The sequence below is a fragment of the Takifugu rubripes genome, chromosome 5 (assembly GCF_901000725.2).
Source record: "Takifugu rubripes chromosome 5, fTakRub1.2, whole genome shotgun sequence".
Lineage (NCBI taxonomy): Eukaryota > Metazoa > Chordata > Actinopteri > Tetraodontiformes > Tetraodontidae > Takifugu > Takifugu rubripes.
In genome coordinates this window covers 8,654,671-8,668,447 of record NC_042289.1, presented here as the reverse complement: position 1 = coordinate 8,668,447, position 13,777 = coordinate 8,654,671, and the positions used below count along the sequence as shown (strand labels likewise).

The window sequence follows — 13,777 nt, the reverse complement described above, 5'->3', positions numbered from 1 at the left end:
ATATCTTCATCAGCATCGCGCTAAATGAGTGGCCAGGCTAATTGTGTGTGTGTGTGTGTGTGTGTAATTCAGTGAGCAGTGGGGCTGTGGTCGAGGAACTGGGGCAGGCACCTGCTGCAGAAGTGGGAGGAAAAAGAATGCTGCCCTAGATCGGCCACCGGCCTCACCTTAAACCCAAACCTGGCAAATTAATCACCTCTTCAGAGGCCACCGAGTTTGTCTGGGGCGGCCGGCCGTGGGGGGGTAGAAGGCCGTCACACTGACCTGTAGGAGCCAGGAGAGGCCCGGCAGCTAGGAGGGGTCAGATGTGCTCCATCTTCGCCATCTGTCTCTTTGTCTGTGCGTTCCCTCGTGGGATGTTTCCAGCGCGCCGCTGCTGAGGAACGTGGTGTTTGATGAGCTGTGCCGAGACAGAGGAGGGGCCTTGAGGGGGGGCAGATGACTAACTCACCACTCCTCCTAATCTAGGACGAGCACACCTAGACATCCTTCATGACTCTAATGTTTTACTCGCGTCGGGCCAAAAATACGTCCACAGAGGCCAGCCAAAGTGGGTCGCCCAGCCGCTTTTTTTGGATCACAGAAGAAGAAAATGTGCCATCTAAATCGCCGTCTTCTGAAACCCACCCTGGATGACAAAAAAAAGAGCGTTTTCCCCAAGAAGCATCAAACTGGGCCGACGGCTACAGCATACGTTTAAAAAAGGAAAAAAATAATTTCTACGCCACGGTCGCCCTTTTTCAAAACATTTTATTGGTCTTATAGAAAATAAAGTAAGCTGTATCAACAAACATACAATATATACATCAATAACTTAGACACCTCAGAGAATCACGTTTAAATCCACAGTTGTTACTGTAAATATGAATACATAGTACTTATCTACAGATTGCAAAAAGTACAATAATTTAATTTATAAATAGTTACAATTAACTATTGTCTGTTTTCATACAAAGTACTGCAATATTTTATTACAACCCATACAGAAAAATAACAAAACAGATCATGAACTTTGCTTTAGTCAGATTTTTGAACACGCACGCCCACTCGGGGGAGCGAGAGGAGAAACTCCCGAGCGGAAAAAAAGCCGAGCGCCACGCAAATGCTGTTAGTTGTCCCGCCGACGCCCAAATGAAATTCCCAAACACGACACGTGATGCAAAAACGGCGGCGCCACGGCGAACGACAAGCGCTGACGACTGGTGTAGCAGCAGAGGAGCCCCAGACGTACACACACACACACACACACACACGCGCACCAAAATATTTAAAAAAAGAAATAAATATTGCAAGTGGCCCTTGTGAGAGAACCTGTCGTAGCTTCCGTCTGCGTCAGTGCACGTTCGCTATCCTGAATCAACGATTTCAGACCAAATTCCAATTCAAGGGATGTGGAAATTTATACAGCAGGAAGGCTCAAGGGCAGCTAAGCACGTCACCGCTACGATAAGGCTCATTTATGCGCCACGTGCGCTAGCCGCGACCCAATTTTTCTGCACCTTCTAGCAGAGCCAACGTGGCCGCGCCACCACCAGCCGTGGGTGGAAGATGGGGAATTACAACTTTAAGGTCCCAGTCAAGATGAAATGCTGGTCGACTGCACCATCGGCACATGGAAGCGGATTAAGGCACCTTCTGCAGGTCTGACGTTCCCTAAATGCGATTGAATCCCCTGTTCTTCGTGATTTCGCATCATTTATTAAACCCAGCACCTCGACGGCGGCTCGTTTCCGGCAGCTTTACTGACAATCCGTACCAGCTGAGGTTGTTTACACCTGCTTTCAGCTTACGCAGACTGGCATCATTAAGCTGAGACCGGATATCGAGGAGACATCTTGGAACTAGCCCATCACAAAAAGGTTAGGAATAATGGAGATCAGGCGGCAGCGCCCTCTGGAGGACATTTTGCTCAGTGTCCATGTGGAAAAGAATGCAGAAGTCAGAGGGCAGTGATGTATTGTTTCAGATTTGCACACTTAAGGGTGCATAAATGAGCCTTAATAAGGGCTGCTGTTCCTAAAACATAGTTATAACAAAAACAAGAACACATCAAGAAGAGGTAAATAACAGACCACAGTTACTGACGATATCGATTACTCTTACATCTACTCTTTCACGCTGCTTTCCACTGAGTTGCATATTAAGGGTCACTTTTCCACAATGGTCATTAATACCTACTGTAGCTACATATTATACACCTGTACGAGCGAGACGTCCCTGTCCGGCGGACGCTGAGACTGGTCGTAAGGAGCCGCTCGGACACCTTTGAAGACGCCTGACATGAAAACCCTAAAGCAAAATCTTTTCCTTTTAAAAAAAACCCAAACAAACAAACAAAAAAAAAAACTCCACGAGACGGCCACAGCAATAAGGACGCCAACACCGATACTGAGCTATGTCAGGAGAGGATATATATATTCTGCCACAGTTAACCAGTCAATGTAATAGCTAAGCGTGGTGAAGGAGTGAGTGTACTCGCGCAGCCAGTTTATTCAGCGCCCCGGGTCTCTGGGGGGAGCCGGCGATCCCATTCGGACCGGCAGGAGGAGGAGAAGGAGTGGGGGTGGTGGTGGAGGGGGTGTTTGATCCCCCTCCCCGCTACCGTCACCTTGAGGTGTAAGACTCCCGAGTTGCGACACTTGGCACGGAGGAAGCGCTGCTGGCAGGTGCTGCTGATTGTAGTCCCACACGGTCGCGCCGCGTCTCTCCCCCAGCGTGGATCGAAGCCCTTTATGACATGCTTATCATACCTTTTTTCCCCTTTGTTTTAAGTGAACAGAGCTGCCATCCTTTTCTCCCTTCTTCTTGTCAAGAATTGAGCGAGTGTTTTTTTTTGTCCTGAGCTAAAGAAGCAGGAGCGTAGTGCATACAGACCCGACTGCTTTGGGCCGCCAGACCATGGAACACTGGGACGTTGACACGAGTGGCGCCGCGACGTTTAGCAGTTGCCCCTCCCGCCCTAAGTCTGGCTGCACAAATTGACGATTTTAAGACAAATTTAGGCTCGACGGCAGGACCTGGGCAAGCTTTGAGCACGTGTGTACGATCATTTGGAGGATTAAACTGTTCAAAACTGTTCTCCTCGAGTGCGCAGCCAGCTTAGCTGCCTTCGGACGACTTGACCATAAGTGGACCGAATATACGTCGGATATAAACACAATGACGAAACTCAACTTAGTCCGAAAACCCAGTCCTGGCCGGGTTTTCTGTCCTACCAGGCAGAACAGGCTATCAGCAAGGAGAGAGGGGAAAGGCTCGCCTGCCTGGTAGAACAGAAAACCCGGCTGGAGGAGATCTCGAGGACTGGATCCGGAGGAGTTCGAAGGGCATCAACAGCAACCGCGTTTTGTTTTTTTTCCCCCCCTTTAAAATGTGTCATTTTATGCGTCAGAATGGCGTCGTTTCCCACCGTTTCTGTCCCACAAGGCTATGCGGTAAACTCTGAACCATGATATGATTTGTGACTAACACCGAGGAAGCGGAGGAGATCACGGATGTTGACACGCACAAAGACGACTGACCTTGTTTACACCACCTACTTTAGCTCTACAGGTTTGTTTTAAATAGCACAGCGTTGACATCTATACAGTGAACAACACTGCCGACTTGTCACTTACACGTCACGTCACGCGCTACCCCACAGTACGCGTCTAGTCACTAGAAAAAAAGCTATCAGACTTCAATAGTAAGCCACTTTCGGTACAATTGCAAAAAAGATGTCACAGGAACTTTTTTCCCCATTTTCTTCTGTATTTCTAGAAACAACTGAACTGATCTAACAGTGATAAAAACCATTAAAACTCAACGTTAGACAAAGTTCTCTACAGCTCGACGATTCAAACAGTAAAGCTCGTGTAAAGAGTTTCTTTTGGAAATATCAGATGGCCCTGTCAACAATAAATACAAAAAATGCAGTATATATATATATATATATGTATTTATATATATCTTTTAAACAAAACGTCATCAGAATTTCTCTAAGAGGAAACAAAAGAGAGTTTGCGGGTTCCACCGTCCCCGCAAAACATTCAGGTTTTCGGATGTTTGAGAAGAATCTTGGATGTTTTGTTCATTTTTCGTACTCCGGTTCGACCGTAAATATGAAAGACCTCTTTGTTTTTTTCAGTGCATACGTATTATTATTGCATCTACCAGTCACATCGATCACGAAGAGTTCGTTAAGGCCCGTCACGGAGGAATAAACACAAACGAACGCGAGCTTCGGGAGCGTTGTTTCGCGTTTACGTCCCCGGCAGGCGACCGAAAACAGATTAATCGATAAAAATGGAAATAAATTCAACGCAAATTTGACTAATTTGCCAGATTTGTCATATTTTTTCCTCATGGCAATGACAGTCAGTGCACAATAACAAGCAGCAGTGAATAATGAGCTGCTCTCCCTTATTTATTCACTTGTGTCACTTGGTAAAAACAAGCGATTAATGTCGTACGATTAACTTTTTGTTTTTTGGGGGGGAGTCAACTGTCCTGCTAATTTGTGTTTTATTTAAATCGATCTGTCAATTCAACCACTGCGTATGAATTTAGGAAGCATTAGCTCGGTAGCAGTGTTACTGTGCACCGAGGAGACAGCTGAAGATTCCCCCCCGCTACTACGACCTAGCTTCTGTTTTGGATTTGACGATGGTGATGACGCTGGTTGCACCTACTTTACCAGGGATGAGGGGTCCGATGACAGAGGCCATGGGTCCCCTTGCTGAGGTAACAGGGCTGCGGGCCACAGTCCTGGCGAAGCTCTGCAGGGCCTCGTACTTTGAGCGCAGAGCGTCCAGCTCCACCTTCATGCTAGCGTTCTCCGTGGCTAGCTTGTCCACTTCCTGCTGCAGCTGGGCCTTTTGCTTTTCCAGCTCTTCTTTCTGGGTGACGCGTTTCACCCGGCAGCTGGCGGCGTAGCCCCGGTTCTTCAGGGTGCGTCGCCGCTGCTTCAACTGGAGGATTTCCTCCTTCGTCAGGCCCCGTAGGTGCTGGTTCAGCTCCCGCACTGACATCGTCACCAGCTCATCGTCAGTCAGGCTGGTTCCATTTTCCCCCGGTTCACGCTTCACCTGCGGATGGGAGGATGTTAGCCTTCCTGCTAGCCCAAGCAAAGTCAATTTTAGGAACGTACAGTCGATCAAATTTTGGTCAGTTCTACAGATGTGCCGTTAGCTGCATGAATGTATCGTGGCTATAAGTAATAATATCTGCCCTGCACCCAATAGCTCACATGCTTAAGAAAAGATGGCTCAATGGATCGACACGCATGTAGTCGCCAGTAGAGGGCAGCAAATACACAGTAGCTTTCCCCCTTATTTTTATAAGGTATAAATCAATGAAAAGTGGCAGGTAAAAAGACATTTATGTTGCTTCTGATGAAATGAAAACAGACAGAATGCAAAGACGGCAATTACCTTCAATGCCTTGTTTCCTTTGTTTGTGGTAGTCATGCCACAAGAGCCGCGTCCACCTGTTCTGCTGATGAGTCTGCAGGTTTAAAAAAAAAAAAAAGAGTTAATGCAAAAAATAATAGGATTGAATAATAATTATGTAGCTGCAGAGATGCTACAGCACGACTGGGTCCTTCAAACATACCAGACACAAGTGGGTCAAGGACGTACCCGGGGAAGTAATGCCGGGACTACTGAGCAACACCCCCCAATGAAACACAAAGCATCAGGCAGACGTGGGCCCTGCGCTGCAGCGTGGCCAGGACATCATTCAATGATTTCCTGGGAATCAAGGCTCAAAGTCACTGTGGCGGAGTGCAGGCTTTCCAATCAGAGGACGAGGATGGACTTAAAAAAACACGTCTGATGCTCGGTGTGGGCACGGCCGGGCATGCAGGCCGGCGTTCCTTCTATCAGGACCACTACACACAGTCACGCACGCCTCTATTAGGCTGCCCGAAGACCCATAAATCAATGAAAAAGGGATATAGGGATACAGTCTGAGCCAACACACAGAACAGGACCCGACTGGAACAGCACACCCGAAGGAACACAGAGGGAAGCTGCGCAGGCAGGAAAATGTGACCTACTGGTGCTAAGACTGCCAGAAGGTTGGGTGCCTTTCACCGTCTGAGCGCTGTCTCAGGATAAATGCACACGCGTACACACACGCACACACACACACACACACACACACACACACCTCTGGGTGCTTCACACTACACACAGTAAATGCTGCGTCAGCGACACAGGCACCCACCACAGCCAGCCAAGCTAACATTGCCTCAGTAAGCTGATTTACAAAGCCCAGCAGTGGGTGTTAGTGCTGAGCACATAAACAAGTGCATGTGGGCTTTTACAACTTCTTAAACATAAAAAAAAGGCACACAAAAGAATAAAAAAACTAAAAAAGACGACTAGTGTAGACGACCGTGGTCCACTGAGCTGGTAATCATCTCTGATGTGTGCAGAGAAATTCCAAGAAAGTGGGGGTCGGGACAAATAGAGGAGACGAGACGCGGCTCTGGAGTGCAGCGAGATGGCCGGGGTGTTTCCATGGCAACAAGAGAGCTACAGGTGGAGTGGTCACCTGAGCCAAACAGGGAGCGACAGACGCTTGTTAAAAATGACCCGAATGTGACGTGATCACACAGGCTTGGGGGGGGGCGGGGAGGGGTCAAGATGCTTTTGCTCCAAAAAAGTCCTCATAAAACGGCGATATTCCCCTTCCCCGCCTGACAGGCGAGACGAAAAAAAGGCTTTTTCACGTTCCGCAAAAGGACTTTTTAAACGTGATACTTTAATGCCTGTCGGGCAGGCTATGAATAGCTGACTGATAGTAACACCTACTCTCCCACCAGCCTCTGTGGTGACTCATTTCCAGTAAGCATTTGGACCACAGATGCAAAGCATAATGGGATAATGGTCTGCCTGATGATGCACGGATAATGGACAAACAGACAGGAGAGCACTCCGCTAATAGCTGCTGGAGCAGCCCTGGCGAAAACAAAATAACCCCCGTCCAAAATTCTCCTCCGACGACTCCGCTCCGTCTCATGGCCGTCCGGTATCCGGTTTGGCGTGGGTGAAATCTCGCCATGTGACGCCACGGAAAGATTCTGCCCAGGCTGCAGCCCTCCGGCGCAGGCCGCCGCCAACAGACGGCTACCAATGACAGAGTGTGGCAGGAGAACACAGACAAGGTCCAACGCACAGCTGCTCCCTTCCACTAGCAGGCATGTCACCCCCCCCCCCCCCCTCCCGACACGCACGCACGCACACACACACACACACACACACACACACACACAGGGGGAGTGGGGCTCACCTGTGACTTTCCAGGGACATTTCAGATGTTATTTCCTCGCTTTTGAGAAGTTCTTACTCATAACAGTCACACACAAGGAGGAAAGAACACACCACGCATTACTCCACATCACTGGGTCTGCGCCGAGCCGACGGAGGGGGGGCGCGAGGGGGGAGGGCATGGAGGCGGTGGTGTGGGGGGACGCGGGCATCTTTTGTAGGTGCTTGCTGAATTTTTATGAATCGCCTGCGAGAACGCTGACAAATCAGAGCTGATTGCTTGCTGAGGAGAGACACCACATCCACGGGAAATAGAAATCGCTGAGCGTGGTCACCCGGAGACAGGGAAGGGGGGGCTGGAGACGGGCTGAGACGGCGAGGGGGGGGGGGCAGAGGGTGAGAAGAGAGGGAGAGAGAACATCCTTGTGGAAAACGCACAGTCGACACATTCGGGAGGAGCATGAGAAGAACAGGTTGAAGGGAGGGAAAAAAAATACTGATCTCAGCAAGGACCAGAACCAAGGTGCCAATTAGGAAGTTGTGAAGTTGACCTGGCACAACACGGGCAGCCCGGCCCGCCTTCAGAAGCTGCCTGTGTTCATCTACAGGAGCTGGCTGGCGAAGGTAGGGGGGACTTGTTGAGACTGGAGGGAGGTGAGAGGGTGTGTGTGTGTGTGTGTGTGTGTGTGAGTGTGTGGGGGCACTGGTGGAATGAACGCTGATGTGAAATGATGGGTCCAGCCTTCAGCCTGTGTCATGCTTTAATGATCTCATCCTCTACACAGGAGCTCTCCGGGGGGGCTGCCAAGGATGGACACCATTAGCTAGGGGACCCTTGTTAGAGGGGGCGGGGGGGCTACAGCATCCATGCGCCGCATCCCCTGATGAATATTTATTGCTGTCGCTTGCAGCCCGAGGTGGGGGGGGCGGGAGACAGGAGCGGGGGCGGGAGTCTGAATAAAAAAAATAAAAAAAAATGCTCGGGAGGTGATTCTTCAAGGATACATCCAAGTGTCTTCCATCAACGGCTGTCTCAAGATGGCGGTGGGCCGGCGGAAGGGGAGGGGTGGTTTGGGCACTTCGAGGTGGCGCGCATGGTGGTTCAGGGCTGTGCGGCGGGGGGGGGGGCCCAGCTCCACTTGACAGCGGTGTAACAAGATTATCAGGGCCAAGAGAGCAGACAAAAACCCCAGCGACCTGCCAGGGAATCCAGATTACGACAGCGTCCGCTCGCTGAATGTTAAGCGAGGCTGGGCGGACAAACGGGCTGGGCCCAGCCCACGTGCTGCGGCGGGCCGCCTCTCGGGCGGCTAATTCAGCGCACGTGCATCCCCAATAAGACAAATCACCAAACCTCTACAAGCACGGATAAATTTACCGCGTGGCGGGCCGTTCTTGACAAGCGTCCCGGCACTTGGCGCCGGCGGCTTCGCTAAAGACGCGAATAAAACTTGACAGTGGAGGAGCCTGCCGACGGAAGGCTGCTTCCCAGAAAGAGCACAAGCGGCCAAAAAGAGGCGAGTCGGTTCTGTGAGAACTAACAGCCAAATACCACCTCACACTGCGCGAGGTACGGAGCTCCAGAAAAGAAGCGTTTGCAAACGTGACTCATTCTGCTCCGAGGCCTACTTTAGTTGCCTTCGTATGCGGCGGCGGCGGCGGCGGCCCAAATGCAAATTTGACTCAAGGCGACAGAACCGATCTGGGCCCCTCACCTCTGCAGACGCTGCACGTTTGCAAAGAGAGGTGAAATCAGCTACATGGTCACTGCGTTGCTTGGCATCATTTCAATGACTTTTATTTTTTTTCTTTAAAAAGCCCAACAAGGACTCTTCTGATTGCTCTGGAGGAGTTACTGGAAGACCGGCGCCAACTTGAGCGTGGCGTAAACGGTGTCTGTGCCTGTGAGAGAGAGAGCGAGCGAGCCAAAGGTGTGCTGGGAAAAGGGGAGGGAAGCTATTAACTACTAAGTATTCAGAGCGTGAAATAACAGTGACAAAAAGAGGGAGAGGAGAAATCACTCAGTGGCTTTCAGAGGGAAAGGTGATGCGCTCGTAGTGGAGCAGAAACGCTCAGCCAATACTTTTAACCAGAGGAGATCTGGGCGAGGATTAAAATGGCGGTTAAGCTAAAAAGAAATAGCAAGGATGTCCCATATGGAGGATAGTTTATAGCGTCGCTTCCTCTGCTTTACAGTGAGGACGTGAATCATCGGCCTTTGGGCAGCTTCTGGAGTCACTGGTAATGTGAGGCTTATCTAAAGGGACTCCAGTTAGACTGGTTTGCATTAGCGCCGTCTGTTAGAGATGCACGGTCTATTTATTGCTAGTTGTTGTTCACCGGTAGCTGCAGCGTGACGGGGGCGGGGGGGTGCCCTTCCACAACATCTTCCCAGAGGACTTGATTTAGCAGGATGAGGAGCGCTGTAGATGGTTCAGAGGAAGTGAAGGCTGCAGACGGCACGCACCGGCCCAATAACCGCCAGCTTTACTACAACGCGCTGACGGCAGAGCGGAGCCATTCAGCGCGTTGGAACGTGGGCTTATTCAAGCACCACTCATGTGGAGCATCACTCAATGAAGCCGCGAAATAATCACATTCAGCTTTTAGAGCAACGGGAAAGTGTCGGGTGTTCTGGTACACGTGTAGTTAACGCAAATTCTGTCACCCCAAAGCAGCAAAGATGCTAATTTCTATTAATAACAGCAGCAGAGCTCAGTTCAAATTACATCAACTGATTGACGATCTCCCTCCAGGATATCTTAATAGAGTCTCGTACTCCGCCGAGGCGGCTGGAAAATAAATAAATCCCAAATCAGTCACCGCAGGATACGACCCGAACGTGCGTGTTCAGCTGCGTACTGAGACTTTTAAAGATCTGTCAACCCGTTTTCTTTCTTTTTCTTGGCCTGTGATGAGGAAGAGTACTGGGAAAAGGTCCATTTAATCACATTTCACTGCAGAAGTGGGGAATAAATGGTTGAACGCTCATTTTCTAAAAAGGTCAAAGGAACGAGCCCCGTAGAACCTGGTAATCCACTCAGACGGTTTAGTGTCCAACCGGCAACAGATCAAAATAAGGATTGATCACTGATCAAAACCAGGCTACACTAGATCCCCCCCCCCCCCCCCATTTCAATCGACTGAATCTCTCCGTGCCCAACTGTTGAGTTCTTTCCCATCGTTGGCTGGTTTCACTCTGACTCGACTCCCTTCAGAAGCCGTGCTGCTTTTACCGTCGCGTCGCCACCAACGTGTCTCAAGCATTAATCAGCCGAGATAAAAGTGGGTTAACGTGGAGAAAAAAAAAAGAAGAGGGAAGAAAAAAGAAAAAAAAAGCCGCGGCGCTACGCCTGTGATCGCCGTGTTCTGCGTGATATTGGCTTATCTAAATTATGAACACACAAAGAGCGGTAATGAACATGCCAAGTCTGACTCCGGCTCCGAACAGGAATTCATCAAACACACTTGCTGCTCGGGCTAGATGAAAGTATTACTGTGGAGCGGGCATATCGCAACTCCGAGCAATCGTAATCCTGCGCCGCACTTGCAGGAGGTTTCATCACCAACCTTCTCTCCCTCCTGCTAAAAAGGCGGGTGGGGGGGAGGAAAAACCATATTGATCCCTCTCTGCCTTCCTTCCAGGCATTCCCATCTCCCCGTGCAGCTTAACCAGCACTTTTGTGGACAAATCCCACATTTGTGTTCCTTTCTGGAGGCTATTAATTGTCCTGAATAGGCATAACTACTCCCAGAGCTCACGTGTGCCGGCCGTGCAGGGGTGTCGGTGGCCAGACGCAGCGCTGTTAAGTCTTGCCTCGTGTTTCGTCAACCCTAAATATCCTCTCCAACCTTCCAGAGCTGAAAGGTCTAAGCGGCACCGCCGGGTATGAGCGGCGATTCACCGCCACGCTTATTCGGCCTTATTTTATCTTCTGTACCTGGGTCATAAATCTCCCTGCCTCCATCTACGCCCCATTTGGGCTTTTATACGGACCCTCATCTCTTCTGGTTACCTGCGGAGGGAGGCAGAGGTGTTTTATTGCAAAGAGGAGCCTCTGACGTGCGGCCGGCCGGTCTGCTAAACACACTTCAATGCCCCCCCCCCCCCCTCGCGTGAACAAAGATGATGAAATAAGTTTGATATCTGAGCAAGAAGAGGCAACTTCAGTCTGCGCGGCCCCTCCGACTATTTATGCTCCCCAGTTTCCAAGGTGACTTTTGAAACTGCACAGAGTCTCCATGGTTAATTCATTACCTGCCCTCCGCAAGTTGGCAATCTAACAGGGTTTCATCTTGTCACAAACAAGGAAACAACAACAACCCCGCCTCCACCACTACAAAATTAAGGAAAATAATAGGGTGATAGAGCATGAATATCACCAACCGGCTGCCTGCTGTTTTGAACACAATCACCTTTTCTCATCTGCATCTTATATATGTTGTTTAAAACTTAAATCCTCAATTCAAACACAGGGGTCCATCACAAGGGGGGGCTTGATTTATTGCTTATCACGCATCTTCTTTCCCTCTGTAAATGGGTCTGACATCGCAGTTGACACTTCAGCACTTAGTGTGAATGTACTCACACCGCGCTTGTTGGTGCTCATCATGAGAGCGCTGCCATAGAATGATAATAAAAAGGACAGTCGCTGATGAATATAGATGAGGCTGAGATAAAGGTGCGACGCTCATCACTTGATGCTCAAGCCCCGGTGACCGACTCGCACGGCCGATCGGCACCATCTCGACGATCGGCATCGATCCCGGTCCGCCGCGCAGACCTTTGTCCGGTGGTGCCATTTTTCTTTCCTACCGGGTGGATTCTGAGAGGGTCTGGAGACATCGTAGTGATGATTCAGCACGGTTCCGAGAGAGACAACCGCCGCCACTTGTTTGTTGTCCCCGATCGTGGAACAATGCTGCGATCAAGTGCCTGGCTATGAAGACAAGGGCGGCGGGTTTGGCTTGTCTCATCGCTCGAACGAAGGCTAAAATAACCTGTCACTTCAGGTGAATCAAACACAAATAAATACATAAACCAATAAAGGTTCAACAGATTAAATCTGCGCGTTTATAAACCCCCCCCCCGCCTCCCCATCACGGCGCCCTCGGATAAAGGAATCGCCTTCGTCAAATGTCACGAGCAAAGTGCAGGAAAAACCGACCTGATCTTAAACCGCTGTCTCGGCTTGATCTCGCTCCCTTTCGCGGCGGGGTGACGACGAAGCAGCGGGTCTGAGCAGCCAGGAGATGCGCATCGGCTGACGAGTCACCAGGAAGCGCCGTGATACGGCGGACGAGCGGAGCCCCGGGGAAGCGTAGCGGCGGCGGCGGCGGCCAAGTCGCGCGGCTGTGACATTCCACGAGTCGCGTGTCCAACCTCTCAAGTGGCGCGCGTGAAAGTGGCGAACAACTCTCCGCCTACAAAACAAGAGAGCGGGGAAATCCCCGGCGTTCGCTCCTCCTGGTTCGTCTCAAGCGCGTTAACGGCGCCCTAACTGGGGGAAAGTCGCCGTTTCAGCGCCAAACGACGGGAAATGTGAGTGACAGGCGTTATTGGCAGCTGCTGAGCGCGTACGAAAGAATAGCTGCCATCTCAGCAGCATAGTGGCAGCTCGCTCCGGTGTCTGCCACATAGCAGCTACACGAGTGTTTCCTGAAGACGCTTTCAAAATAAAAGTGACGCGCCTCTGGGAAGACGGAAGCAGGTGGCTTAAGAAAGGCGGAAACTCTTACTTTGAAAAGCGACTTATTTCACGGCACCAGCTAACTTCCCAAACATAGCAGAGCATGCTAACCCGAAAGGCTAGCAGCGAGGCGAAGGCAGGCAACTCAGCACAACATTAATACGGACGCTGGTTGGTTTACCGACCCACCTGACTTTAAAATGACGCTCTCTGATTTTCTGATGCTGTCAGCGTCTTCTCCTTAAATCGTCACTTCGGTGAGCTGACATCGGAGGTTCCGAATTTGAATTCCGCTGACAGGAACGACACCTCTCGCTCTCCTGGTTGATTCCTTTCTCTTGTATCGGAGCCAGACGTCATCGTGTTTGGTCACGTGGCTTCATTCATGAAGGATTTTCTCGCTTCTCGCTTTCTTGGGAAAAAAATATATATTTTAATTCCAAAATCGACCACTTGTTGTTCGAATCTGGTTTACAAAGACTGTGAAACAGTCTCAACATCCCTGCCGCACGTTTCAAAACATTAAATTACTTTTATGCTTTAGAATTTGGAAGCACCCCAGAAGTTTCTACATCGTCGCATAACATGCACAAAAGGATGGAAATATATTAATAAAGGTTGATTTGATACTGGTCGTTCCTACAATTACTCCATTTATATACTGATACAGTCTCTATAATTGACCATTGTTGGGACATAAATTGTGTATTTTCTGTTTGCGCTCATCATTTTGTGTTTTATCACCACCATTTTTCATATTTATTATCATTAAGTGTAATAATTATCTTCTGATTTGCAATAATACTTGGATTTATTCTTCAGGGATCAATGAAG

At 49.8% G+C, this 13,777-nt stretch overlaps 1 protein-coding gene across 2 annotated transcripts; it reads right to left on the bottom strand.

Annotated features, from left to right (window-relative positions):
* Positions 1-736: 736 nt before the first annotated feature.
* LOC101064089 (transcription factor MafG) lies at positions 737-13,684 on the bottom strand. Of its 2 annotated transcripts, none has more exons than XM_003964681.3 (3): positions 13,133-13,684; positions 5,412-5,484; positions 737-5,066 (listed from the first exon to the last, which is right to left on the bottom strand). In XM_003964681.3, the coding sequence occupies exons 2-3, from the start codon at positions 5,445-5,447 to the stop codon at positions 4,614-4,616; spliced, it is 489 nt and encodes a 162-aa protein (XP_003964730.2). In that variant the 5' UTR covers positions 5,448-5,484; positions 13,133-13,684; the 3' UTR covers positions 737-4,613. The 2 variants fall into 2 exon arrangements, with proteins under 2 accessions (XP_003964730.2, XP_029692237.1); XM_029836377.1 differs by lacking the exon at positions 13,133-13,684 and adding an exon at positions 12,422-13,118.
* Positions 13,685-13,777: the final 93 nt, after the last annotated feature.

Coding starts and splice junctions, on each gene's coding strand:
- LOC101064089 (XM_003964681.3), bottom strand. CDS start 5,447: ATGACTACCACAAACAAAGGAAACAAGGCATTGAAG. Junction 5,067..5,411: donor AAGGAAACAAGGCATTGAAG/GTAATTGCCGTC, acceptor TCCCATCCGCAG/GTGAAGCGTGAACCGGGGGA.